Genomic DNA, 27,606 nt, shown 5'->3' with positions numbered 1-27,606 from the left:
CCTCCATGTAATGAGTATACAGCAACCCACCGCCATGTAATGAGTATACGGTAACCCACCTCCATGTAATGAGTATACAGCAACCCACCTCCATGTAATGAGTATACAGTCTCCCACCGCCATGTAATGAGTATACAGTAACCCACCTCCATGTAATGAGTATACAGTAACCCACCTCCATGTAATGAGTATACAGTAACCCACCTCCATGTAATGAGTATACAGTCTCCCACCTCCATGTAATGAGTATACAGTAACCCACCTCCATGTAATGAGTATACAGTAACCCACCTCCATGTAATGAGTATACAGTCTCCCACCTCCATGTAATGAGTATACAGTAACCCACCTCCATGTAATGAGTATACAGCAACCCACCTCCATGTAATGAGTATACAGCAACCCACCTCCATGTAATGAGTATACAGTAACCCACCTCCATGTAATGAGTATACAGTAACCCACCTCCATGTAATGAGTATACAGTCTCCCACCTCCATGTAATGAGTATACAGTAACCCACCTCCATGTAATGAGTATACAGTAACCCACCTCCATGTAATGAGTATACAGTAACCCACCTCCATGTAATGAGTATACAGTAACCCACCTCCATGTAATGAGTATATGTTCTGTTGGGATTATCGGAAGGTGCAGAATATTCCGAAAAATATTTACAACAACAAATACAGAATTATTATTACCTTAATAACGAATGCTATGGCTGCAGATTTCAGCTGCTGTATCACAGGCGTATGAAAAGTGAAATCTGAGGCAAAAACTGGTGCAAAAAATGTTATCCTGCGGTGCAAACACAATAGCCTTAGATCACCCGTGTCAGTGCCGTGTTACTTTATATGTTTACCTTGAGGTAATAGGAACGTTCTCGTATTTGGGGGGGTCTGCTTATGAGAATCGTCCAGTGGCAAAACAATGCAAGAAACCAGCAGATTTACCAAAGAAAACGAATGACAATGAGAGAACAAAGGAGGATTTGAATTTTTATAAATAAAGTGCAGTTTTTTTTTACATCAATTGTGCCCAATTTTATAGCTGGGAGACTTTGAGAAACAAAGCTTTGTGTACACAAAAAAACAAAAACCTTTTTGTGATTAAATGTCTCGTGATAGCTATTGCCTTGGATTTCTCCACTGATATTGGGGTATTTCATGCACATAAAGGTAATCTTTTGGCTTTTTTAACCGCGGTGCCGTTTATAAATAGTGTTTGTGTGTACACCATTGAGCAAATAACTAATAGTGTACTCTGTCTTTCTATACATGTAAGACACTTGATACGTTTCTTAAATTCGACACAGAGGGATACTCCCCCTCTGACTTGACATATTTTGCCGCTAAACAAATGAAGAAAAGTGAAGGTCCACAATGCAAATATTGATACATCTAATTAGAATATCTGCTTTGGCTAACTCACATCCTACTGATAACCAGAATATGTCCCGAGACTGTTACGCCGGAGTAGCCCGCAGACCAGACCTGTCCCTAGAACTGAGGTGGCAGGTATGAATACACACACCGACAGAGCGAGGGACGTGTCCGGGTTGTGGTATTAGGTGGTGCCAGGCCAGATGGGGAGTATTGCGAGAATACTTGCCGATACCGTTTTCCCAGAAGAATGGTCGTTGCCGAGATCAGGGGTAGGAGACGTATGGAGGGATCGAGATGAGAGCCGTGGTCGAAGGGAGCAAGAAGGTACGTAAACAGGAACAATACGAAGTCGAGAGCCAAAGGGGGTAGTCTGCCAAGCCGCGTCTAAACCGAGAGAATCAAAAAACAAGCACTGTGAAACACCCATACAAAAACTGTGACGAGCGAGGAAGCACAGAACAGAGAGGGTATATAAAGCTGGAACAGCCAACCAGGAGAGGGGGCGTGCCTGGAGGAGCCCAGGGAGCTTCAGCGCATTGGCTGCTGTTCTTAGAGCTCAGGTGACACTCAGCAAGAGCCAGATTGTAACCGTGCGGTGTTTGGGGGCGGAGCCTGAGTGGGGATAAGTACAGGGGCTTTTGTGTGTGCGCTGTAAGTCCAACGTGCGCATGAGAGGAAGCAACGTGGGGTGCGCGCGGGACGGCGATTCCGCGCCGACGGCTGCGGCGTAGAGCGTGGAGGAAGAACCTCGTGGAGCGTCCCACCATGCCGAGGGGTAAGTGATGAAGCTGAAGGGGGCTTGCGTGGTTGTAGTGGAAGGGTCTGAGCAGTGTAAGGAGAGAAGCGTGAGCTCCGCCTGAGGCGCTGTGCGCTCACATTCCTAACAGAGACACAGTGACACAGAGACACAGAGACACAGATGCTGCTTCTACTATTTGTCGACAAAATGTACATTTGTGTTCTTTGATAAATAGAACCCTAAGAGCCTTATTGCTATTCTATACATTGCTTTAACATTTAAATATGACAGCATGTAAAATAACTTGATACAGTATATACTTTAGTTGTAAATCATTCATCTTCCCCACAATTTCCATGTGATTGTGAGATCCGTGTATCGGCTGATTGCTATGGTTCTCCTCCATCACTGCTGTAAGACCTAGAAAGTGTATCATTTGCCAACAGCACAATTGCTGCTAATCCCCACATTCTGTGACATGTAAGGCAGCGCTGTGCAAACTCCCTGCTCTGCGCCCCGTACGCCCCGTACCTTCTCTCCTCCTCGGTCGCACCCCAAGGAAATGTGACCATTTTTAAAGGCAAATTCAATTGTGTGTAAAATGGTCACGAATTGTCTTAAGAATCTTACTGTAATGTGAAAATAATGATACAGAAACCTTTGAGCACATTCACGTCTCAGACCCCCAAGCCTGTCTCACCCCATGGTCACACAGCTATAGTGCTTCTAGTGCAGCCAGGGATTCTGGGTAATGATATGCAAATGAGCACTCGCAGTGCGTCACTCTTTGCTTCCCTGACCCCTGAAGCTTCTGCCTGCCTGTGACGGAGCGGCCTGTTAACTCCTTCACTCCCTCACACTGCCGTATGGCCTGGGTTACAGAAGTGCATGGCCAGCAAACCCACACACAGACAGCTTTTTCCACCAGTGGGTCGGATGGTACTAACCTTGCATTGCGAAGCTGGTCATTGTGTGAAACAGCAGCACATCAGATCACAGCTGAGCTCTTCTACCAGTTTCCCCCGGGGCCGGATGAAAATTGTAGGATACATCTGAAGACTTCGAAATGCTAGCAATATGTTCAAATATAATCATTTTAAACGAATATATCCATATATGTAAATTACCTTTAGCAAAGAAATTTTATTATTGTGAACAAAATGTCACTTAACTGCTTAATAGTTTCATGTGGGCAATCTCTAATTACCTAAAGAACTGCATAGCTGCCGGTCAATTAGTTCTCTGTCTATTGATCGGCAAAGTTTGGTGACATCTTTAAATATGGGGAATGTAAATCGTTGCTATAGGAACAAGCATGCTTGTTAAAATAGAATACAAGAAAATTGGTCTTTCAAAGTTGTTTTTTTTAAAACAGAAAATGCTAAAAGTATTTTTTCTTACTACAGAACTGAGTTATTAAAAAAACCCACACATGCCGGACATTGCATGAACTGCAGCTTTAAGCAACAACAAAGTATTCAGTGTAGTGTTAGCAGACAGTCCTGGGGCCGTGCAGCAGCCCTTTCCATCCCCATTTGGGATTGATGTTAAAGTGGATAAAAAGCAAAGAAGTGATGCACTATGAGTGCTTATTTGCATGTCATTACCCAGAATTCCTGGAGCAGTGGAAGCCCTGTATGTTGTGGGATGATGGGGTAAGGCAGGATTGGGGGACCCGTACTCTGTATGGGGGAGAGTTGCTGGCACATTGTTACTCACCGCAGCTTGTTCCATATCTGCAGAGTGAACGTTGGAATGAGCGGAACCTTTCTGGCCCTTTTGCTAGCGATAAGTCGGACGGGCTGGAAGTGAATGTATGGGCTGTTTATAAAGGGCGGATCTGTGGGTGAAGTTCAAGGACGCTGCTTTTAATGCAGGGCCCCTCTAAGCTGTATGATTCAATGCTTATCTGAAGGGGTTAATGTAGAAATGCTGGCATCGCTCAGTATGCAAGAGGCTGAAGCGAGAAGCAGAGGGGGATGCTTCCTTGTTCTGAGCTGAATACAAATGTTCCCCCCTCCTCCATCTCAGCCATTTCGGGCAGGTTTCTCGCATACTGACGATTCTTCTCCTTTCTCCGTAGAAGCTTCTCTCACAGAACCCTATTTAATTCCTGTTTAATCCCTATTTGATTTCGTTGCAAAAGGTACAATTCTTATTTTTTTGGAAGATTCAGCTTTTCAGTAACGCAATTATGTTTTAATTAGTGTGTGTTTAATGTGGCTGGGCTCCGCCTTTGTCTCGAGCATCCTTAAACGGCGCAAGGTGAGAATTTAAAACTCTGGCAGATTTGCTGGACTCCAGCGGAAGAATTGTGCTTTACTAAATAATAGGCATCTTTAAAAAATAAAAGGAGGACTTGTACAAAAAAAGACATTGATCTTTAAGCAGATCCTTCAGCACTGCTCAATCTCCTGTTTTTCACAATCTGGCAATTCCCAGTGAATTCTCCTACAAGCGTTCATGTATGTGTATGCCGGCAGCTGCTTAAAGAGTTAGTAAGTGACAGAGATACAGCCTGAAAAACGAATGCGAGGAGTGAGAATGGGGTTTTTCTAGCCTCCTTCCTGGTGTACAGCCCTTGTACTAACTGATGGAATTATAAATACCTTTATCTTGCTAAAAGAGAAGAAGTTGGTAATCATCTGAAGATTGCTGTCCCAGCTTTAGCACGATGGCGAAAAAACAAATGCAATAGCTTTAAAGAGAAATGATAAAATGAATGCAAAATGTGATATTCCTGTATACCCATAAGAACTGTTATTGATGGGCTTGGAGAACATGGACCATGTATAGAATGTATGGGCCATTTAAATGGTGTAATCACAGCAACCTGTTTATCTGCCTCTTTCGCCTGCTCACCTGGTCCTTCTCATTCCAATGACCGGTTCTGCTCACCTGGTCCTTCTCATTCCAATGACCGGTTCTGCACACCTGGTCCTTCTCATTCCAGTGACCGGTTCTGCTCACCTGGTCCTTCTCATTCCAGTGACTGGTTCTCCCCACCTGGTCCTTCTCATTCCAATGACAGGTTGTGCACACCTGGTCCTTCTCATTCCAGTGACTGGTTCTCCACACCTGGTCCTTCTCATTCCAGTCTGGTTCTCCACACCTGGTCCTTCTCATTCCAATGACCGGTTCTGTTCACCTGGTCCTTCTCATTCCAATGACCGGTTCTGCTCACCTGGTCCTTCTCATTCCAATGACCGGTTCTGCACACCTGGTGCTTCTCATTCCAATGACCGGTTCTACACACCTGGTCCTTCTCATTCCAATGACTGGTTCTCCACACCTGGTCCTTCTCATTCCAATGACCGGTTCTGCTCACCTGGCCCTTCTCATTCCAGTCTGGTTCTCCACACCTGGTCCTTCTCATTCCAGTGACTGGTTCTGCACACCTGGTCCTTCTCATTCCAATGACCGGTTCTGTTCACCTGGTCCTTCTCATTCCAATGACCGGTTCTGCACACCTGGTCCTTCTCATTCCAGTGACTGGTTCTCCACACCTGGTCCTTCTCATTCTAATGACCGGTTCTGCACACCTGGTCCTTCTCATTCCAGTGACTGGTTCTCCACACCTGGTCCTTCTCATTCCAATGACCGGTTCTGCTCACCTGGCCCTTCTCATTCCAGTCTGGTTCTCCACACCTGGTCCTTCTCATTCCAATGACCGGTTCTGTTCACCTGGTCCTTCTCATTCCAATGACCGGTTCTGCTCACCTGGTCCTTCTCATTCCAATGACCGGTTCTGCACACCTGGTGCTTCTCATTCCAATGACCGGTTCTACACACCTGGTCCTTCTCATTCCAATGACTGGTTCTCCACACCTGGTCCTTCTCATTCCAATGACCGGTTCTGCTCACCTGGCCCTTCTCATTCCAGTCTGGTTCTCCACACCTGGTCCTTCTCATTCCAGTGACTGGTTCTGCACACCTGGTCCTTCTCATTCCAATGACCGGTTCTACACACCTGGTCCTTCTCATTCCAATGACTGGTTCTGCACACCTGGTGCTTCTCATTCCAATGACCGGTTCTGCTCACCTGGTCCTTCTCATTCCAGTGACTGGTTCTGCACACCTGGTCCTTCTCATTCCAGTGACTGGTTCTGCACACCTGGTCCTTCTCATTCCAGTGACTGGTTCTCCACACCTGGTGCTTCTCATTCCAATGACCGGTTCTGCACACCTGGTCCTTCTCATTCCAGTGACTGGTTCTGTTCACCTGGTCCTTCTCATTCCAATCATGTTCTCTTCTTTTTATGCAGAAATGACGACGGATATCCCAGGACCAGTGACTTTGCCGGGCGCTTCTATGGCCGCTGGGCAAGTGAGGATGGCAGGACCTATGCCGGCACGTGGAGGAAAACGCCGGTCAGGGTAAGCAAATTCATATCACATCGGGAAGGAGAGGGTCATCCAGGGGGAGGATGGTGCTACAGAATGGGGGAAAATAAGGGGCTTCCAGGTGGAACAAAGTAACACAAGTGACCGTGACTAAAGCTGATGCCCCTCAGATAGGCGAAGATGTGCAGAAAACCCCTCTGTTACTGGTTGGCAGTGGATGTGTCTCGCTATACAAATCATTTACTTTGCTTGGAAATGAAATTGTGAATCTCCCTTTATATACATAACTACCTGTCAATCATCCATGTAAACCCACTAAGGAGAATTTATTCCAAATCATTTGAAGGGGACTGAACACTTCTTCAGCACAGGGAAATGGCCACACAACATTTTGAATAGGAGCCAAAGGGGGGTGTGTGTGTGTGTGTGTGTGTGTATATCTATCTATATCTCTATATCTATATCTGTATCCATTTGTACTGCCTAATGTGGAGAAGTTTTGATTAGAAATCACACAAAGCATTTGGTGCAGTGTATATGCAATCACTGCACTTACTGTATACATGGTATGTGTACTGTATGTGGTGTAAGGGAGAACGCTTAACGTACTTTAAACTTGTTAATGTAATGAATGATCCAGACCAGTAGAGGGCACCAATACACCACAAACTCTCTACCGATACTATCTGTGTTTATGTTCTGGTTGCTTGCAGCTGTCTTGGAGAAAAGCAGCTTTGTGTGATACCTTTTTAATGGCCAAACATTTATAGATGAAATGAAAGTGTTCAGAGCTTCCGAAAGCTACCTGTAGGTATCCTCTTCAATTATACACTATAATTTAATCTACCAAGAACTGTAATGTTGATCCACTAAAGGGTATCACAAGCTACATTCAATATGTGCATACGTACACGCTAACAGACCTAATTCCCTTGTGGCCCAAGGCTACTATTTTCATAGTTGTACCGGTAATCTAAAATTTAGCTGGACAAGTTGTCCATTGGCTGCTTAGCCGGGTCAGTGGGACATGGGCCGCTTATCCGGGTCAGTGGGCCATGGTCGCTAAGCCGGGTCAGTGGGACATGGGCTGCTTAGCCGGGTCAGTGGGACATGGGTCGCTAAGCCGGGTCAGTGGGACATGGGTCGCTAAGCCGGGTCAGTGGGACATGGGTCGCTTAGCCGGGTCAGTGGGACATGGCTGCTTAGCCGGGTCAGTGGGACATGGGTCGCTTAGCCGGGGCAGTGGGACATGGGTCGCTTAGCTGGGTCAGTGGGACATGGGTCGCTTAGCCGGGGCAGTGGGCCATGGGATGCTAAGCCGGGTCAGTGGGACATGGGTCGCTTAGCCGTGTCAGTGGAAGATGGGTCGCTTAGCCGGGTCAGTGGGACATGGGTCGCTTAGCTGGGTCAGTGGGACATGGGTCGCTTAGCCGGGTCAGTGGGAGATGGGACGCTTAGCCGGGTCAGTGGGCCATGGGTCGCTTAGCCGGGTCAGTGGGACATGGGTCGCTTAGCCGGGTCAGTGGGAAATAGGTCGCTTAACCGGGTCAGTGGGACATGGGTCGCTTAGCCGGGTCAGTGGGACATGGGTCGCTTAGCCGGGTCAGTGGGCCATGGGATGCTAAGCCGGGTTAGTGGGACATGGGTCGCTTAGCCGGGTCAGTGGAACATGGGTCGCTTAGCTGGGTCAGTGGGACATGGGTCGCTAAGCCGGGTCAGTGGGACATGGGTCGCTTAGCCGGGTCAGTGGGACATGGGTCACTTAGCCAGGTCAGTGGGACATGGGTCGCTTAGCCGGGTCAGTGGGACATGGGTCGCTTAGCCGGGTCAGTGGGACATGGGTCGCTTATCCGGTTCAGTGGGACATGGGTCGCTTAGCTGGGGCAGTGGGACATGGGTCGCTTAGCCGGGGCAGTGGGCCATGGGTCGCTTAGCCGGGCCAGTGGGACATGGGTCGCTTAGCCGGGTCAGTGGGCCATGGGTCGCTTAGCCGGGTCAGTGGGACATGGGTCGCTTAGCTGGGTCAGTGGGCCATGGGTCGCTTAGCCGGGGCAGTGGGCCATGGGTCGCTTAGCCGGGTCAGTGGGACATGGGTCGTTTAGCCGTGTCAGTGGGACATGGGTCGCTTAGCCGGGTCAGTGGGACATGGGTCACTTAACCGGGTCAGTGGGACATGGGTCGCTTAGCCGGGTCAGTGGGACATGGGTCGCTTAGCCGGGTCAGTGGGACATGGGTCGCTTAGCCGGGTTAGTGGGACATGGGTCGCTTAGCCGGTTCAGTGGGACATGGGTCGCTTAGCCGGGTCAGTGGGACATGGGTCGCTTAGCCGGGTCAGTGGGCCATGGGTCGCTTTGCTGGGTCAGTGGGCCATGGGTCGCTTAGCCGGGTCAGTGGGCCATGGGTCACTTAGCTGGGTCAGTGCGACATGGGTCGCTTAGCTGGGTCAGTGGGCCATGGGTCGCTTAGCCGGTTCAGTGGGACATGGGTCGCTTAGCTGGGTCAGTGGGCCATGGGTCGCTTAGCCGGGGCAGTGGGACATGGGTCGCTTAGCCGGGTCAGTGGGACATGGGTCGCTTAGCCGGGTCAGTGGGACATGGGTCGCTTAGCCGGGGCAGTGGGACATGGGTCGCTTAGCCGGGTCAGTGGGACATGGGTCGCTTAGCCGGGGCAGTGGGACATGGGTCGCTTAGCTGGGTCAGTTGGCCATGGGTCGCTTAGCCGGGTCAGTGGGACAAGTTTAGTTTAAGCAAAGCTACGAATTAAGAGAAAATTGCTTTTAAAAAACGTATGCAATTGGTTTCTTTACAAAAAGATTCAGTCACTGTGAAACTAATTTGCGTCCTTGCGAAAAATGAACACGTATTTATTTCCCACAGGATCGATAAGATTCATTTTGACCCCTTTACCTTTTTATTGTGTACATTTGTGTTTATTTAACATCTATTATGAGGAAGAAAAGAAGAATGAAAGAGGTGACTGTGGGTCTAGGAAGCACTGTGAGAAATAGCTGCTTCTCTCATATTAGACAGGAGCCGACATATCTTTGTATCTTATAAAGAGGGAGGGATACAGTAAAACCGTGCTGTGTTTCACAGATGAAGAACTGTTCATTTGCGGGTGGCAGCTGAGTAGGATGTGAAATGTCAAATACTTTTTACCTTTTGAAACCTTCTCTTGGAACTGAAGAGTTCTCCTCCCTTCCTTGTGAGTGAAGAATCCGCGCGTTATCAGAGGGAAGAGGGGCGTGTGTTTGTTTAAAGTGCGCCCATGTTCACATCTTGTCTTTGTTTCCTGTTTCCTGGATCAGGATGGTGGGAAAGTCCGAGTTCTGGCACATGAATCTTACTTGTGCCTCTACAGAACTGTAAATCCTGTGCTGAACCTTCCCAGTGAGCCTGCTGATATCTGGCCCATGTCTGTGCTCAGGGAGAAGAACACTGTAACACTGCAATCAATACACTTGTGTATATACTTACGCTCAGGCCGCCAACAGAAATCACGGAGCCCAGGACAAATGAAAGGAGAAGGCCCCCCCCCCCCCTCCCCCTGTAGCACACCTACCACGGGAAAATAGATTTTAGCGCGCAACTTTTACTTAACTGTTTTCTTGTTATTGTTAATACGGAAAAAAACATTACAATGCAATCTGTTTATTTTAATATTTTTAACAAAAGACAAAGATACCCAATGCTACGTGACAATTCTATGTGACAAAGGGCCTGGGGGGATTCAGTATGGGCCTGGGGTGTTCCCTACCTGTCTTCTGGGTTAGGGGGGATTCCGATATCTCCTGTGTGAAGCTTGAGAGTCAGATCTGGAAGAAAGCAGTTTAGGTTATTTCGGTGTAGGTATAGGGCAGTTAAGATAAGACAGAGAAAGTGTGAGTGAAAGAGAGTCTGTCAGAGAGAGAGAGAGTGGGTGACAGAGAAAGAGAGGGTGGGGTGGTGGGTGACTGACACTTGGGGGGGTGAGTGACTGAGACTTGGGTAGGTGGGTGGGTGACCCTTGGGTGATTGACTGGTAAGTGGGTGACTGACACTTGGGTGGTGGGTGACACTTGGGTGGGTGAGTATGATTGACTGTGGGTTGGTGTCTATTCATTCACACTCTCTCACACTCAGACACACACACACACACTCAGACACTCACACATACACACGGACACTCTCACATACACACGGACACTCTCACATACACACGGGGGATATTGGAACGCATGGGGGGAATCGGAGCAGGGGGCATGGAGGCAAGTGGGAAGCAAGGGATGCATGGAGCAGTACTTACCACTTGCTTCATACAGGAATAGGCGGGCCTCGCTTTGCCAGCTCGTATAGAGCTTGGTGCGCGCCAAAAAAAAAATCCTTGCAGCGTGCCAGCATGGGCAGCCAATCGAGAGGGAGTGCCAGCACAGGCAGCCAATCGGGGGGTAAGGGCGGAGTGCCAGCACGGGCAGCCAATCGGGGGGGGGGGGGGAGAGGGGAGTGCCAGCACGGGCAGCCAATCAGGAGAGGGGGGAGTTTTTTTTTTTCTTTGCAGAGAAGCTGCCTGACGGATCGCGAGCGCGCTAAATCCTGTCACCCCGTGGTGACTGGGCGACGGGATTTATTGAGGGGCACGGTCGTGCAGGGGGCCTGGGCGGCCGGGCCCCCTAACTCACGGGGCCCGGGACGCCATTGCCTGCTGTCCCCCCATCTTGGCGGCCCTGCTTACGCTAACATACTGTGATACATTACTGCAGTTTGTAGCAATGACAAAGATAATAGAAATGGCAAACATCGTTTCCCCTTTACCACCATAGTCATATTGCCTAAACATGTAGTAATGCTGCAGGCCACAGAACTCTCAAAATTCTTGTCTCTTATAGAATGGACTTTGATGATGAAGATGGAGAGGGACCTAGCAAATTTTCAAGGTGAGTGACTTTTGGACCTTTGCCCTCTACTTGAACCTCCTGACCTCTCCTTGTGATACTCCGGTGTGTCGCCGTTCCAGCCGTTTTCACATGTCCCTTTGTTGTGTGCTCTCTAGGTATGATGACAAGTTCCAGGTTTCTGAGGATAAGGTAGGAGAAGCAGGGGCCCACCCCTCATCCAGTCAGCAGGGTCATGGTCTCTGCTGAGAGAGCTGGTTGTTTTGTTTCCAGGTTGGAAGATGACCTAACCCAGTGGACAAAGACCGACTGACCAGGTAGGACATGTGGCTTCTCCTTTTTTTTTTTTACGAAGGCGGTCACCCTGTGGCACACTGACGGGTCTTGTGGGTCTGAACTATCTATTCACCACCAGATAGATAAGGTGCTCCGTGTGTGTTGTGACTTTTTATGACCATGTAATAACTTCTACATGTGTCAGGAAATGAACACGTGTCCGGATATGTGCATCACAATGTAATTACACTTGTGATTGGACATTAGTAAGGGCCAGATTTACTAAGCGCTGCTACGTCATAAGACCCCTTCCTTCCTGCGGCAAAATATCCCTTACATCCCATTCAGGGGAATAAGGTGTATTCCGACACAAGATGATGTCTTATGGTATAGCAGCGCTTACCAAATATTATTGGGTTGGCACTTTCACTGGTGTTTTGGTTCTAAAAAAACGTGTATTACTTTTGCCAAAACTCATCTGTGTTTTTTTTTCATTTGAAAAAATTATGGAAAAACAAATGTATTTGCAAAAAATTTTACATTTTTGTATTGAAAAGTTAAAAAAAAAGTAATTTTTTCGGCTTGTGTTTTTCTTGGTATGAAAAATTTGTTCCAAAGTTCGACTCGGAATTCAAATCAAACGTTGAATTCTTGAACTGCCCGACTCAGAGTTCAAATGGAACGGCGAGTCCGAAATGTTCAGATACCGAACCCACGAAAGTGCGTATCCATGGTTCATATGGCCGTGTGTGGGTGTGAGTGTGAGTGATCACTTTTAATAAACGTTTCACTACTTAAGTTCTTAATTTGTACATTACTCTTCAGCTGGACACCCAAGCACGAGTCTACCGTCATTGTGAGTGCTCTCTACATACATACACACACACACACATACATACATACATACATACATACATACATACACATTTAGTGAGATTGGATGCATATTAAATTTGATTTGAATGGGAGTGTCTTTATCTTTGTGTGTGTGCAGATATGCAGTGTAGGAGTTGAATTCCAAGGCAGGAAGGCAGTAATCGTTCATTGCTTTGCTGATCTCCTAACCAATTACATTGTTAATATAGTCGTGCTCTGCATTCCCCTGTCAGGAAAGGAGCTAATGGATTGACGTTATGCAGTTGCTTTACCAGTAAATGGAGGGATGCTCTGCAGAGCTATGGTAGGATAAAGGTTTGCAAGAAATGGCATTCTCCGCACACTGCTGCACACTGCTGCACGTTACCCTGAATCCCGCTTCACCCAGCAGTGCGAGCATCACGTTTGCACACACAGTGCATCTCTTTGCTGCCTTCGATCACTCGGCTGTTGGGTTTGGAGCATGGAACAGGGTGTACAAGATCAGTGTGTGAAAAGAACACAATTAGTTAGTAGCACTGATAGACATTCACCTGCTGTGTTACACAAATACCCTCTGATAAGGAACAACAATCCTAATTTCAATGTTGTGAGAAGGAGACTGTAGCATTGCCTCTCTCCTGAGACCAGTCAGTTTATCACTAGGATCCCCTGCATCAAAATCATCAGATCATCTCAAATGAATGAGGTGCTCAGCGTGTCGGCAAAGAAGAGCTTTACGGAGCAGTGCTATGCAGGTTCCATAGGAACCGCTAGCTATAGGAACCGCTAGCTATAGGAACCGCTAGCTATAGGAACCGCTAGCCGTGAATTATTCTTCCGCATTAAATGTGGGTAACTTTCCCCAGTTGTTTCCTGAGTTAATGACGATACTATTTGCAGCAAGAAACAGTTAGTGTGTTTGTGTGTCACACTGAGTTTGGCGGGGCACACAGGCACACGCTGCGATCTGCTGACATGTGCTGTACACAGATATGCCAAACCTATGCGGCAAAAGCAGTCACCAGTGTTTTTTCAGCTAGCTGAAATATAAATACCAAAACTTGGTAAATCATTTGCCTTCATGCTAAAATTGAATGGGAAATTAATAAAGATGTCCAAAAATGTCAATGTGATTTAAAGAATAAATAAATGGAAAAACGCAATCGTTTTTGCTTCTTTACAGCTCCGTGATCTGGGAAACCGTGCAGTTTTTTTAATTGAACCGCTGAGCTTTGTGCTTGTGCAAGGATCGGGGTTTTAGTGTTGGTTACATTTTAAGCCAAAATCTACTTTGCACTGTGACAGTGCTGTGACCTTTAACCCTTCTGGATTGACCTGCAACGCATAGGAAGCAAATCGCTCCAGCAGTGAAAAGATAAACTGCTTTCCCAATGTATTTGTCTATTCACTGCTGGAGTGTCCTGCAAACCCTGCGATTGCCACACAGCAGCAAGCGGTGTCCTAAATGGGCATTTCTGGTTCTGAAAACAAAAACTGAAAGGAAACCCTAATCAGAAAGTGGACTGTTTTATAACCTTTTCCATTCACTGAATACAAAGGAGAACACAATAATTAGCAGGAACTGGAAGGTGAAAAATAATGCTGAAGCTGAATAAACACTGACTGCCACAAAGGCACCTGTGTGTGTACATCCTCTCCTGCTACTGACAGTCACGCTCTTACGTGCTGTCACACACGTGTGTGTGCGTGGGGCTGCGGGGGGCCACGTCCCTGGGCTGCTCTGCTTGGTGCTGATTCTTATACTCTTCCGTTTTTTTCTCCTGCTCTGATTCTGCTTTCAGAGAGAATCACAGTGAAATTGAAAGACGTCGGAGGAATAAGATGACACAATACATCACAGAGCTGTCCGACATGGTTCCCACCTGCAGTGCCCTCGCACGCAAACCTGACAAGCTTACCATCCTGCGAATGGCTGTGTCCCACATGAAATCCATGAGGGGGACAGGGAATAAATCCACGGACGGAGCTTATAAACCCTCCTTCTTAACAGAACAGGTGCTGCTGCTCTGCAAGCTCTTATTACCACACACATCGCCCAGCCAGTCGTCCCCACCAAGGGCTCACTTACCGATCAGGCAGAGAGTAGAGAGACAAACAGATGGAGGTAGGAAGCGAAGGTGAAGGAAAAAGGAAGTCATTAGGAGAGAGGACAGAAAGATGGCAGAAAGGAGAGATGAGAAGCAGAGGGACAGATGGACATGTTGCTGAAGAGAGGAGGAGATATAGTTCTAGATCAAAGACAAAATAAATTGCACATTATTTCTTCCTTGGACTTGGGTTGCTTTGAGATAAGCCCACAATTCGACATGCCAGAGAGTGCCTTATTGTACCAGGCTGAATAAACCATAAGTCCCAGGATCACTCCAGTGTGCACTTTGTATAAGTGCCTTGTTTCTCTTACAGTCAGATAATGCCCTTGTCTTGCACTCTGTTTTGGGGTGACTCCATTTCAGTGTGAGTGTGTCTTTTATGAAGGGGTCTGTTGCCCTCACTTCTTCCATTCTCCTCTCTCCAGGAGTTGAAGCATCTGATATTGGAAGCTGCAGACGGATTTCTGTTTGTGGTGGCAGCAGAGACAGGTCGAGTAATCTACGTGTCAGACTCGGTCACCCCTGTGCTAAACCATCCACAGTCCGAGTGGTTTGGGAGCACCCTGTACGAGCAGACGCATCCTGACGACATAGAGAAGCTCAGAGAGCAGCTGTGCACTTCGGAGAACTCTATGACAGGTCAGTACCGTAGGTAGAAACCTTGGGGAAAAGGACTTCATAATATGCAGGAGATTGGATCTACATCATGACATTGCTGAACATTTAAGTCGTTTGGACCTCATTAAAGGCTTTAAAGATCTTGTAGAGGACACGAAGTACACCTTAATCATATTGCTACTTTCAGTGTAAGCTGCCTTCATCTACCATCCTTCTCCGACCCGTTTCCACCACGTAGGGTCTTATATAAAGCAGCAGTGCCATGTACACTTCCACTGTAATAAGATACTGGCCAACCCTTAGACGGTGGCCCACCTCCGTAACATACAAAAAGATACCTCAGTGGGCTGAAAGAAACATATCAGGACAGTATGGAGGTGCAGCGCTTCCAGCAGCGCGTCCAGCAGCGCGGCCACAATGTGCGGCGACTGTATAAAAAAACACCAAGATTTCTCCTGGCAAGGAAAAGCTCATCATTGCATTTCAGGTGCAAAAAGTGGATATTTAGTGGGAACAAAACTTCAGCCCCCACGGCCTTTCCTCACCTGACCCTGTGAGCGCTGCTCTCTTCCTAGAGAACAAAACTTCAGCCCCCACGGCCTTTCCTCACCTGACCCTGTGAGCGCTGCTCTCTTCCTAGAGAACAAAACTTCAGCCCCCACGGCCTTTCCTCACCTGACCCTGTGAGTGCTGCTCTCTTCCTAGAGAACAAAACTTCAGCCCCACGGCCTTTCCTCACCTGACCCTGTGAGCGCTGCTCTCTTCCTAGAGAACAAAACTTCAGCCCACACGGCCTTTCCTCACCTGACCCTGTGAGTGCTGCTCTCTTCCTAGAGAACAAAACTTCAGCCCACACGGCCTTTCCTCACCTGTCCCTGTGAGTGCTGCTCTCTTCCTAGAGAACAAAACTTCAGCCCACACGGCCTTTCCTCACCTGTCCCTGTGAGTGCTGCTCTCTTCCTAGAGAACAAAACTTCAGCCCCCACGGCCTTTCCTCACCTGACCCTGTGAGTGCTGCTCTCTTCCTAGAGAACAAAACTTCAGCCCACACGGCCTTTCCTCACCTGACCCTGTGAGTGCTGCTCTCTTCCTAGAGAACAAAACTTCAGCCCCACGGCCTTTCCTCACCTGCCCCTGTGAGCGCTGCTCTCTTCCTAGTACTTTGTACCTCTGGCATTTCCAACTTTTTATCAGCCCTCTAAAAATGTATTCTGACTTTGGGGAATCCCAGCCCGTGTGCGTGTGTGTGTGTGTGTATACGTACGTACGCATTGTATCTGTATTTATATAGTGCCATCCAGATACATAGCGCGTCACAGCAGTAACACACGGGACATAATAATATAACACATAATGGGAATACGTGCTTCAGACATTAAACGAGGAAAAGGGGTTCCTTCCCCAAAGAGCTTGCAATCTAAGTGGTAAGTGGGGAGAAGTTACAGACATTAAATGCGGTTGCTGTTGTCGCACTTTTTTTTTATACAAGACGCTTTATAAATGACATATACTTTATAACATCACAGTATAACATTTAATAACCATTTGCAATTATTACACTTAGACTGTAAGCTCTTCGGACCGGGTCTCCCTTATATTGTCATTTACAGATTGCGCTTATCCACATTGTTTGTACCTTGTATCGTCATTTTGTAAAGTGCTGCGCACAATGTTGGCGCTATATAATAAAATGATACTAATAGTAATATGCATACATAGCATAAAAAAATGCAAAAATAAAATATATGGGTCTTGAACGGTTATCACTAAAAATAAAATCAGGGGATGTTATGTAATCTAGCGCAGGTTTAAAAGTAGCGCCCCACGTGAGAATATCCTTGGGTGTTTCATCGTTCAGAGCATATCCACCTGGTACTGTGCGCTATACAGATGCTGTGAGTCAGTGCACCTGTAAGCATCACACACACAGACAGAAGCACAGCGTTAAGCGCACGGGCAAAGCTGAGTGTTAAAGCGTTGGGACACACCCTTCGCACATCTTGCTTCACACAGCCCTACTCTGCTCTGCAGGACCTTGGCTAGGAACAGTTCCTGACCATTCACAACAGGGCGGGTTTAAGGTTTCACAGTCTCTTCCTGCACTTTGTTATGGCAGATGTGTTCCTGGATCTAGTTCTGTTTCTCCTCCGTGTCAAATATTTATTCACCCTGCCTTGTTTTTCTTCACCATTTGAGGGTACTTGAAAATGTTTAACGTTCAGCAACTTTTCTGGCTTTTGTTTTATTTTAGTTGTAATATTTCTGAGTGCTTAGATCAATAAAATCATCCAAGTTTATTTTTCTTCCTTAACTTGTTACAGAAAAATTCCTCTCGTTTCCCCTTAAAGGGCAAAATTCCTTATCAGCTGAATGTTCTCTGCCAGTAGAATAGTGCTACTCTGTCTCACCCTCTCGTTACATCCGCGTTATATATCCGCGCCCCCTCTAGCGTTATATCCGCTACCCCTCTCGCGTTATATCCGTGCCCCCTCTCGCGTTATATCCGTGCCCCCTATCACATTATATATCCGCGCCCCCTCTCGTGTTATATCCGCGCCCCATCTCGCGTTATATCCGCGCCCCGTCTCGCGTTATATCCGTGCCCCCTCTCACGTTATATATCCGCGCCCCTCTCTCGCGTTATATATATCTGCGCCCCCTCTCGTGTTATATATCCGCGCCCCCTCTCACGTTATATATCTGCGCCCCTCTCTCGTGTTATATATCTGCGCCCCTCTCTCGTGTTATATATCCGCGCCCCTCGCGTTATATATATCTGCGCCTCTCTCTCGTGTTATATATCCGCGCCCCCTCTCGCCTTATATATACCTGGGCCCCGTCTCACGTTATATATCCCCGCCCCTCTCTCGCGTTATATATATCTACGCCCCCTCTCGCGTTATATATCCGCGCCCCCTCTCGCGTTATATATCCGCGCCCCTCTCGCGTTATATATATTTGCGCCCCCTCTCACGTTATATATCCGCGCCCCCTCTCGCGTTATATCCACTCCCACTTTCGCGTTATATATCCACGCCCCCTCTCGCGTTATATATCTGCGCCCCTCTCGCGTTATATATATCTGCGCCCCTCTCGCGTTATATATATCTGCGCCCCCTCTCGCGTTATATATCTGCGCCCCTCTCGCGTTATATATCTGCGCCCCTCTCGCGTTATATATCTGCGCCCCTCTCGCGTTATATATATCTGCGCCCCCTCTCGCATTATATATCTGCGCCCCTCTCGCGTTATATATATCTGCGCCCCTCTCTCGCGTTATATATCTGCGCCCCTCTCGCGTTATATATCTGCGCCCCTCTCGCGTTATATATCTGTGCCCCTCTCTCGTGTTATATATCTGCGCCCCTCTCTCGTGTTATATATCCGCGCCCCTCTCGCGTTATATATCCGCGCCCCTCTCTCGCGTTATATATATCTGCGCCCCTCTCTCGTGTTATATATCCGCGCCCCCTCTCGCGTTATATATCCGCGCCCCTCTCTCGCGTTATATATATCTGCGCCCCCTCTTGCGTTATATATCTGCGCCCCCTCTCGCATTATATATATCTGCGCCCCTCTCTCGCGTTATATATATATCTGTGCCCCTCTCTCGCGTTATATATCTGCGCCCCTCTCGCGTTATATATCCGCGCCCCCTCTCGCGTTATATATCTGCGCCCGTCTCACGTTATATACCTGCGCCCCCTCTCGCGTTATATATCCGCGCCCCTCGCGTTATATATATCTGCGCCCCCTCTTGCGTTATATATCTGCGCCCCCTCGCGTTATATATCTGCGCCCCTCTCTCGCATTATATATATCTGCGCCCCTCTCGCATTATATATATCTGCGCCCCCTCTCGCGTTATATATCTGTGCCCCCTCTCGCGTTATATATATCTGCGCCCCTCTCTCGCGTTATATATCCGCGCCCCTCTCGCGTTATATATCTGCGCCCCCTCTCGCGTTATATATCCGCGCCCCTCTCGCGTTATATATCTGCGCCCCCTCTCGCGTTATATATCCGCGCCCCTCTCGCGTTATATATCTGCGCCCCTCTCACGTTATATATCTGCGCCCCCTCTCGCGTTATATATATATCTGCGCCCCTCTCTCGCGTTATATATCTGCGCCCCTCTCGCGTTATATATCCGCGCCCCCTCTCGCGTTATATATCTGCGCCCCTCTCACGTTATATATCTGCGCCCCTCTCTCGCGTTATATATCCGCGCCCCTCTCGCGTTATATATCTGCGCCCCTCTCTCGCGTTATATATCCGCGCCCCTCTCGCGTTATATATCTGCGCCCCTCTCACGTTATATATCTGCGCCCCTCTCTCGCGTTATATCTGTGCCCCTCTCTCGCGTTATATATCCGCGCCCCCTCTCGCGTTATATATCTGCGCCCCTCTCTCGCGTTATATATCCGCGCCCCTCTCGCGTTATATATCTGCGCCCCCTCTCGCGTTATATATCCGCGCCCCCTCTCGCGTTATATATCCGCGCCCCCTCTCGCGTTATATATCTGCGCCCCTCTCTCGCGTTATATCTGTGCCCCTCTCTCGCGTTATATATCTGCGCCCCTCTCTCGCGTTATATATCTGCGCCCCTCTCTCGCGTTATATATCTGCGCCCCTCTCTCGCGTTATATATCTGCGCCCCTCTCTCGCGTTATATATCTGCGCCCCTCTCTCGCGTTATATCTGTGCCCCTCTCTCGCGTTATATATCTGTGCCCCTCTCTCGCGTTATATCTGTGCCCCTCTCTCGCGTTATATATATCTGCGCCCCTCTCTCGCGTTATATATCTGCGCCCCTCTCGCGTTATATATCCGCGCCCCCTCTCGCGTTATATATCTGCGCCCCTCTCACGTTATATATCTGCGCCCCTCTCTCGCGTTATATATCCGCGCCCCTCTCGTGTTATATATCTGCGCCCCCTCTCGCGTTATATATATCTGCGCCCCTCTCTCGCGTTATATATATCTGCGCCCCTCTCTCGCGTTATATATCTGCGCCCCTCTCTCGCGTTATATCTGTGCCCCTCTCTCGCGTTATATATATCTGCGCCCCTCTCTCGCGTTATATATCTGCGCCTCTCTCGCGTTATATATCCGCGCCCCCTCTCGCGTTATATATCTGCGCCCCTCTCACGTTATATATCTGCGCCCCTCTCTCGCGTTATATCTGTGCCCCTCTCTCGCGTTATATCTGTGCCCCTCTCTCGTGTTATATATCTGCGCCCCTCTCTCGCATTATATCTGTGCCCCTCTCTCGCGTTATATATCTGCGCCCCTCTCGCGTTATATATCCGCGCCCCCTCTCGCGTTATATATCTGCGCCCCTCTCACGTTATATATCTGCGCCCCTCTCTCGCGTTATATATCCGCGCCCCTCTCGTGTTATATATCTGCGCCCCCTCTCGCGTTATATATATCTGCGCCCCTCTCTCGCGTTATATATCTGCACCCCTCTCGCGTTATATATCCGCGCCCCCTCTCGCATTATATATCTGCGCCCCTCTCACGTTATATATCTGCGCCCCTCTCTCGCGTTATATCTGTGCCCCTCTCTCACGTTATATCTGTGCCCCTCTCTCGTGTTATATATCTGCGCCCCTCTCTCGCGTTATATCTGCGCCCCTCTCTCGCGTTATATATCTGCGCCCCTCTCGCGTTATATATCCGCGCCCCCTCTCGCGTTATATATCTGCGCCCCTCTCACGTTATATATCTGCGCCCCTCTCTCGCGTTATATCTGTGCCCCTCTCTCACGTTATATCTGTGCCCCTCTCTCGTGTTATATATCTGCGCCCCTCTCTCGCGTTATATCTGCGCCCCTCTCTCACGTTACGTCCGCGCCCCTCTCTCACGTTATATCTGCGCCCCTCTCTCACGTTACGTCCGCGCCCCTCTCTCACGTTACGTCCGCGCCCCTCTCTCACGTTATATCTGTGCCCCTCTCTCACGTTACGTCCGCGCCCCTCTCTCACGTTATATCTGTGCCCCTCTCTCACGTTACGTCCGCGCCCCTCTCTCACGTTATATCTGCGCCCCTCTCTCACGTTACGTCCGCGCCCCCTTTCGTGGTATATCCGCATACGCTCTCTCTATAACTCTTTGCATTTTTCTTTTGTTGCAGCCACGTACACATTCCCCTTATATATCTTGGGCTAAGGCCCCAGCGGGAGTGCCGCGCATGTGACGGGGTGCCTGGCGGCGCTCGTTCCCGGCAGCAGCGCAACCTGTGGACTCCTGGCGACGTCACCCTTGTGACGCCCTTTTAAAATATCTCCCCAGTCAGTGTCTTTTCTTTTTAGCTTTCTTCCTTTCTCTCTCATTGTGAGAATGTGTAGGGTCTTTCCGTGACCCTAAAGTGTATACCACTGGAGATGCCCCCACTTTTCCCTTGGTTACCGTGGCCTCTCTCTGTGGCGACGCTCTCCACGCCTGGCTGCTCTCTGCTGTTTCTCTCCAACCTTCCTCTCTGTTTAGTGTTACAGACGCCATTCTCCCCACCTGGTCTCCCCTCTCTCTGGCCCCCAGTTTCACTCCTCTCCATTGGTCTCCCTTCTCTTTCCTTTCCCCCCCCTCTCTCTCTCACATCCTGAAATAATGACAGCTGCCTTGGCAGAGCCAGGATACCTTTCCTTTGATATTCTGGCCATATTATGGAGCAGCACCAGCCCCTTGCGTTACCCTGACAGCTGGACGGGTGCCGGGCTGGCTGGTTTCCTTGTTGTTTTCCTGTGCCCTCGTCTAACTTTTCCTTTTTATTTTTAAAGTGTTTTCGTTTTTCTCAAGTATTGCTGCGCAGTTCCAGTAGCCGAAAGTGTCTTCAATTCTTGACATAAAGATACAATTAGAGACCCCCAGTAATTGCAGCTGCAGCTTCACCTCCCCACAGATGCATCTGTTTTCCTCCTAAGCACTAATGCAGGACGGACATTCGCACTGGCTATTTAGCGCAGCTGCATGGAAGACCAGAACAGTTACAGTATCTTCGTGGGTTAGGTTATCTTCTGTCTAAAAGAATGACTTTTGATGGGATGTAGGCTTCAGAGACAGCGCACTAGCCCAAGCAGCAGGGTGTCCACATGGCAAATCATGCTGTTTATTGTCACTTTACTCCACCAGACAGCGCACAGCTGCTTTGCAAGCGGGGCACACATGATCTGATCAGAAAGTGCCCTATCTTAAAGAGACTCCACGAGGCACTTTAAAATAAAATATATATTCTCTTTTTGTTTTAATATATACAGCCTTTGATTATTTTTATTGAAAATAAATTCGCTAAGGTGCCGATTTATTCATTTTCTCGAGATCGATCAGCAAAGATCCTGTTCCTAGGGTTCACAAAATGGCTGCCTTTCAGAATCAATCATTCAGTCACTGCATCTCACAGCAGCTACATTATCTATTGTTACAGTTTGCAGCTCAAACTGCTGGGAATTTCGGTAACAAATTATCACAAACAGGAAAGTGTTGCAAATATCTTACACTGCTGTTGGCGTGTGTTAAAGCCTGCTATAGTAATCAAAGGAGTAAGAGTGGAATAATAAAAGAATAAAATGTAGTATGTATTATCTAATACTGCAACTGATTTATTAAAAACACACACACACACACACTTAGGATATTGTTGGGATCGGTCATTTTTAAAGCAGCAGTACAGGTTTCCCCCTGTTTGTTTGTCACACGCTTTATATTTAGAAAGAAGAAACAATATATAATTCTACATTAGGTAATCATTTGGTGTTCCTATTATAAATCTGTCAAAATCCTGAATGTGTGCCTAGTATAATGGCTGCCTTTTGGTTTCAATCCATCCTTCTCCCAGTGTAACTCAGCAGCTACAATGTATCCTTATATTACTAAGGTAACATTATCTATTGTTACAGTTTGCAGCTCAAACTGCTGGTAACATTGGCAACAAATGATCACAAACAGGAAAGTGTTACAAAGATCTTGCACTGCTGGGGAGGTGTGTTAGAACCTGCTATAGTAATCAAAGGGTGCTCCGTATATTAAACCTCATTAAAAATGGTCACTATTATCTAATACTACAGAACTGATTTATAAAACACACACAATGTCCTGTTTTGCTGCTTTATTAGATATGGTTCTTTCAGGTATATAGTAATAAATTGCACCATTTAAAACCACAGCGAGTAGGGATAAAACAAAGAGATGAAGCAGAAATCCCACAGTACAGCACTGGGAGGAAATCGTTACAAATATACACCAAGCGACACGCTGCGCGATCATGTAGCAGCCGAGGGGCTGAGTGCGCCTGTCCCTTCAAATATAAATGATGAAGTGGCAGTCCCCTGAGATTCCATATTGAGACCCAGCTGGGTTGTGCCTTGCCAGACACATTCTTCTAAACAACACTGGACATAGCGGGAATACGCTGGCACATGCTCACGTTAGCCACATGTCAGAGGCTTTATTTTATTACCACTTGTTAATTAATGAACAAAACATGTAGCTAAAAGTCCACACGTCCTCAGCTACTGAAAGCACAAATAGAATCTGATGTGTCACTTCACTGAGAGCCAGAAAGAAAAGCTACAGGAATTCAGTGAAAGAAATGCCAGAGAAGATCAGAAAGGGGGGAACTTTTTCCATAGCACAAAGAATCCCAGGTCTCCACAATAAGACTGTAAAGGAAGAGGGGTTTACTGTAAGAGTTTGTAACCCCATGGTGCAGTGAGAGTAACGTCTCACCGCACCCATGCAGGAGGCAGTACAAGGATAACTATGCGATCTTTTCAAAGCGCTTTCTAATTGCCCTTTAGTTGGAAGTTGTTTGGGACAAGGATTACTTTCCCTTAATCTTTACTCCTCGTGTGATGTCGGTTCTGTAAAGTGCTTTTTATAAGAAAAAGTAGACATACTTATTTCAAAGGTATAAACTCATCTAGCATAGGAGTATAATCAGGGCCGTCTTAACAGCATTATAGGCCCCGGGCAAAGCAATGCGCTGGGCCCCGCCGACTCTCCGCTGCAAGTCGTCATTTTTCTCCTTCTACCGAGTTAGCGGGAGATTTGAATGTTGAGGCGGGTGATCGGAAAATTAGGGTTAAATTCTGGTCTGTGCATAGATTAGCGTGGGGTCCCTATGCTTGTGGGGTCCCCGGGCAACTGCCCAGCGTGCCCATGCGTTAAGACGGCACTGAGTATAATGTCAGTGATGTGTATCCGAGGCTGTTCTGCATGGGACCAGCCTCCGCGGAAAGGCTGGAACAGGACAGCCTTTTGCAGTTAGGTGGGCAAAAGGAAATAATGTGATTAATCCATGATGGCTTGTTTTAATGAGGCAGATGGGAATTGATCACGCAAACGTTTGCATTGAAGGCAAGCGTGATACCCCACTACTCCATGCCTTCTCCAGAGGAGGAATGAGGGAAGTGAAGAAAGCCAAATAAAGTCACATACATGCTACTGTCAGGACTATGCGCTTTCTGGCAGGCTGTCTTTTTCTGGGAATAATTGCAAACACATAAACCGTTACATACAGGTGAGGACAAACATGCACAAACAGTGGTAATGAGGGCCCGGATGATGTTAGGTAGGGTGGAGATTGGTCCAGCCACAGAGCTGGTCCTAATGGGGTTGGATGCATCCAATGTCATATATGTACAATATATACCGATGTAATGCTTGGGTCAGTGGCCTTGGGGAACGTTTTATATTCGGCTTGGGGAAGGATATCTGAATTTTGGTAATACATCTCATACTCCTTCTTTACACTCTGTGTTTAGGACGGATTTTGGACTTGAAGACGGGCACAGTAAAGAAAGAAGGACAGCAGTCCTCTATGCGCATGTGTATGGGCTCTAGGCGCTCTTTCATCTGCAGGATGAGGTAATGATGCTGATTTATATCGTTGGCACATATATAATATTACCTGATTAGAGGGATGGATATACATGCCATGGGTACATACTGCCTACAACTGTTATGTTTGCTTTCTAAAAGAGGGTCTGGAATGTTTTCATTTTAAATATCTGCCTAACTGGTAAAGCTAGCATAGAACAGCTTACCTAGTCAATGGCATTGACAAGAGGAACTGCCTAGCATGGTGACAATGGGTACAGCATATCTACTATAACTGTGCCCAGCATTACCTATCTGGGGTACAGCATGTCTACTATAACTGTGCCCAGCATTACCTATCTGGGGTACAGCATGTCTACTATAACTGCGCCCAGCATTACCTATCTGGGGTACAGCATGTCTACTATAACTGCGCCCAGCATTACCTATCTGGGGTACAGCATGTCTACTATAACTGCGCCCAGCATTACCTATCTGGGGTACAGCATGTCTACTATAACTGTGCCCAGCATTACCTATCTGGGGTACAGCATGTCTACTATAACTGCACCCAGCATTACCTATCTGGGGTACAGCATGTCTACTATAACTGCGCCCAGCATTACCTATCTGGGGTACAGCATGTCTACTATAACTGTGCCCAGCATTACCTATCTGGGGTACAGCATGTCTACTATAACTGTGCCCAGCATTACCTATCTGGGGTACAGCATGTCTACTATAACTGCGCCCAGCATTACCTATCTGGGGTACAGCATGTCTACTATAACTGCGCCCAGCATTACCTATCTGGGGTACAGCATGTCTACTATAACTGCGCCCAGCATTACCTATCTGCAAAACATGACTACATTGTGACTTCAGGTTGTATAATACTAGCGATGGTGCTCATGGTAGCAATAGCATATTAAAAAAAAATATATACCCCAAAGAAGAGCCATAAAAATGTTCCCAATAGGTATCCAAGACTCCATTGTCCATGTATTTATATAGCACCGCAATAGTTGATTATCTATCTAGACGTACAGTGCAGAAGCTACTTCCCAGCATGAAGGTGCATTTTTAGCTTCATGGTTCAATCAGACCATTCCAAGTGCAGGTGATTTGTTGGGTATGTTTCTGACAAGGAGTTAGTAAAGCGTACCGTGGGAGGGATGGGACCTTAGGCCCCCGCTTATAGGTCTCTGGCGGGGGAGGCTGAGAGGGCATGTCAGAGCAGCTCTGAGTTTTGCTTGTTTGCAATGTCAGCATTGTACAGGAAAATTAGTATTTATTGGCTTAATGTCAAGCTGGTCACGGTCGCTTTAGAGAAAGATATTAGCCTTAGAAATGTGCTGAGGAAGAAGCGAGACTAACAGCTTTTTCCTGAGCTTTTCATGGCACCAAAAATATTTGTGGGAGGTGGTAGGGGAGAGAGACGCGAAGCAGCCACGGATCACCAGTCCATACGTTGATCTGTCTCTACCTCTCGGATACATATCAATAAATGTCTCTTGCTGTAGGTGTGGTAATGCCCCGTTGGATCACTTACCACTTAACAGAATAAGTACAATGCGGAAGAGGTACAGGTAAGTATCCCAACTGTCACACACATCTCTCTCCTCTTCGTTTCATCTTTCTCTCTTCTGTTTTACAGCTTCCCTTCTAAGCTGGCTTCCCTTCTGCCTCCAAACTATATTTCTATCGCCTGTTGTTCTCTATTTTCGATCCATTGTGGTCTCTCTTACAGATGTGCAAACCTGCTGCAGTTTTGAGCGACCTTTGCAAAATACGCAAACTTTTGGCACCAGCAGTTCTAGCGAAATGGACAATATTGTTCCAAATTCGCTATTTGACTTGATTGAAGCGGCAAAATAACAGCGACTTGAGACTTGATTATTTATTTTTTTAAGTTTCACCTAATTTCAGAAGTGAAAGTGATAACAATGAATCCAACATGCAATGCCTATTGGCCTTTTATGGTTAAGTGAACTTGTTGCAAACTTTTGGATCTACATTTTTGGAGTGAAATTGGCAAAGTTGGCTTAGGCGTGCGGAAAGGTTTGCACATGTGGTGTCTCTCTGCCAGGGTAAAAAGCACTGTGCTCTCTGTTTCAGGAACGGCCTGGGACCAGTGAAGGAGGGAGAGGCACAATACTCTGTGGTTCACTGTACTGGGTACATTAAGGCCTGGCCCCCCGCAGGTAAGAGCCTGCGGTGATAGGGCAGAAAGAAAAAGGATGATTGTCAATGCAAATAGAAGCACAATCGTCATGTTACACACGTGTAAAGATGCAGCTGCACACAGGCCCACATTTAACAGTTTAAAACTAGTAGGTTGATGCCTTTAAATAAATCTGACGTATACGTTTTTTAAAAATAATTTTTGAGTTTGGAAAAATAATTTTAAAATACATATTTATTTTTTAAATGTGTCATTCACTTTTATTTAACATATCAAAATAGATTACTGTCATCATGAGTTCAATGTAATCCTACATGGAAATGCACTGTTAAATTGAACAGAGCAGAATTGGTAAGAGTTATAAAGCGTATCTGGAACTAGCGATAGACAAGGAACATA

General features: G+C 47.3%; 1 protein-coding gene across 2 annotated transcripts in view; it reads left to right on the top strand.

Annotated features, from left to right (window-relative positions):
• Nucleotides 1-27,606, top strand: part of ARNT2 (aryl hydrocarbon receptor nuclear translocator 2) — a 65,864-nt gene that overhangs the window by 5,285 nt on the left and 32,973 nt on the right. The window contains exons 1-8 of one of the 2 annotated variants that reach the window (XM_075575147.1): nt 4,145-4,273; nt 6,393-6,504; nt 11,336-11,383; nt 14,278-14,491; nt 15,012-15,225; nt 24,968-25,070; nt 26,546-26,611; nt 27,141-27,226. In XM_075575147.1, the coding sequence (XP_075431262.1) occupies nt 6,395-6,504; nt 11,336-11,383; nt 14,278-14,491; nt 15,012-15,225; nt 24,968-25,070; nt 26,546-26,611; nt 27,141-27,226 (841 nt within the window). In that variant the 5' untranslated portion in view covers nt 4,145-4,273; nt 6,393-6,394. Of the gene's footprint in view, nt 1-4,144; nt 4,274-6,392; nt 6,505-11,335; nt 11,384-14,277; nt 14,492-15,011; nt 15,226-24,967; nt 25,071-26,545; nt 26,612-27,140; nt 27,227-27,606 lie in introns of those variants that run through there. The other variant, XM_075575146.1, reaches the window with a different exon arrangement.

The sequence above is a fragment of the Ascaphus truei genome, chromosome 18 (assembly GCF_040206685.1).
Source record: "Ascaphus truei isolate aAscTru1 chromosome 18, aAscTru1.hap1, whole genome shotgun sequence".
In the NCBI taxonomy this organism is placed as follows: domain Eukaryota; kingdom Metazoa; phylum Chordata; class Amphibia; order Anura; family Ascaphidae; genus Ascaphus; species Ascaphus truei.
The sequence above is the reverse complement of the archived record's forward strand: the minus strand, read 5'-3'. Positions and strand labels throughout refer to the sequence as shown.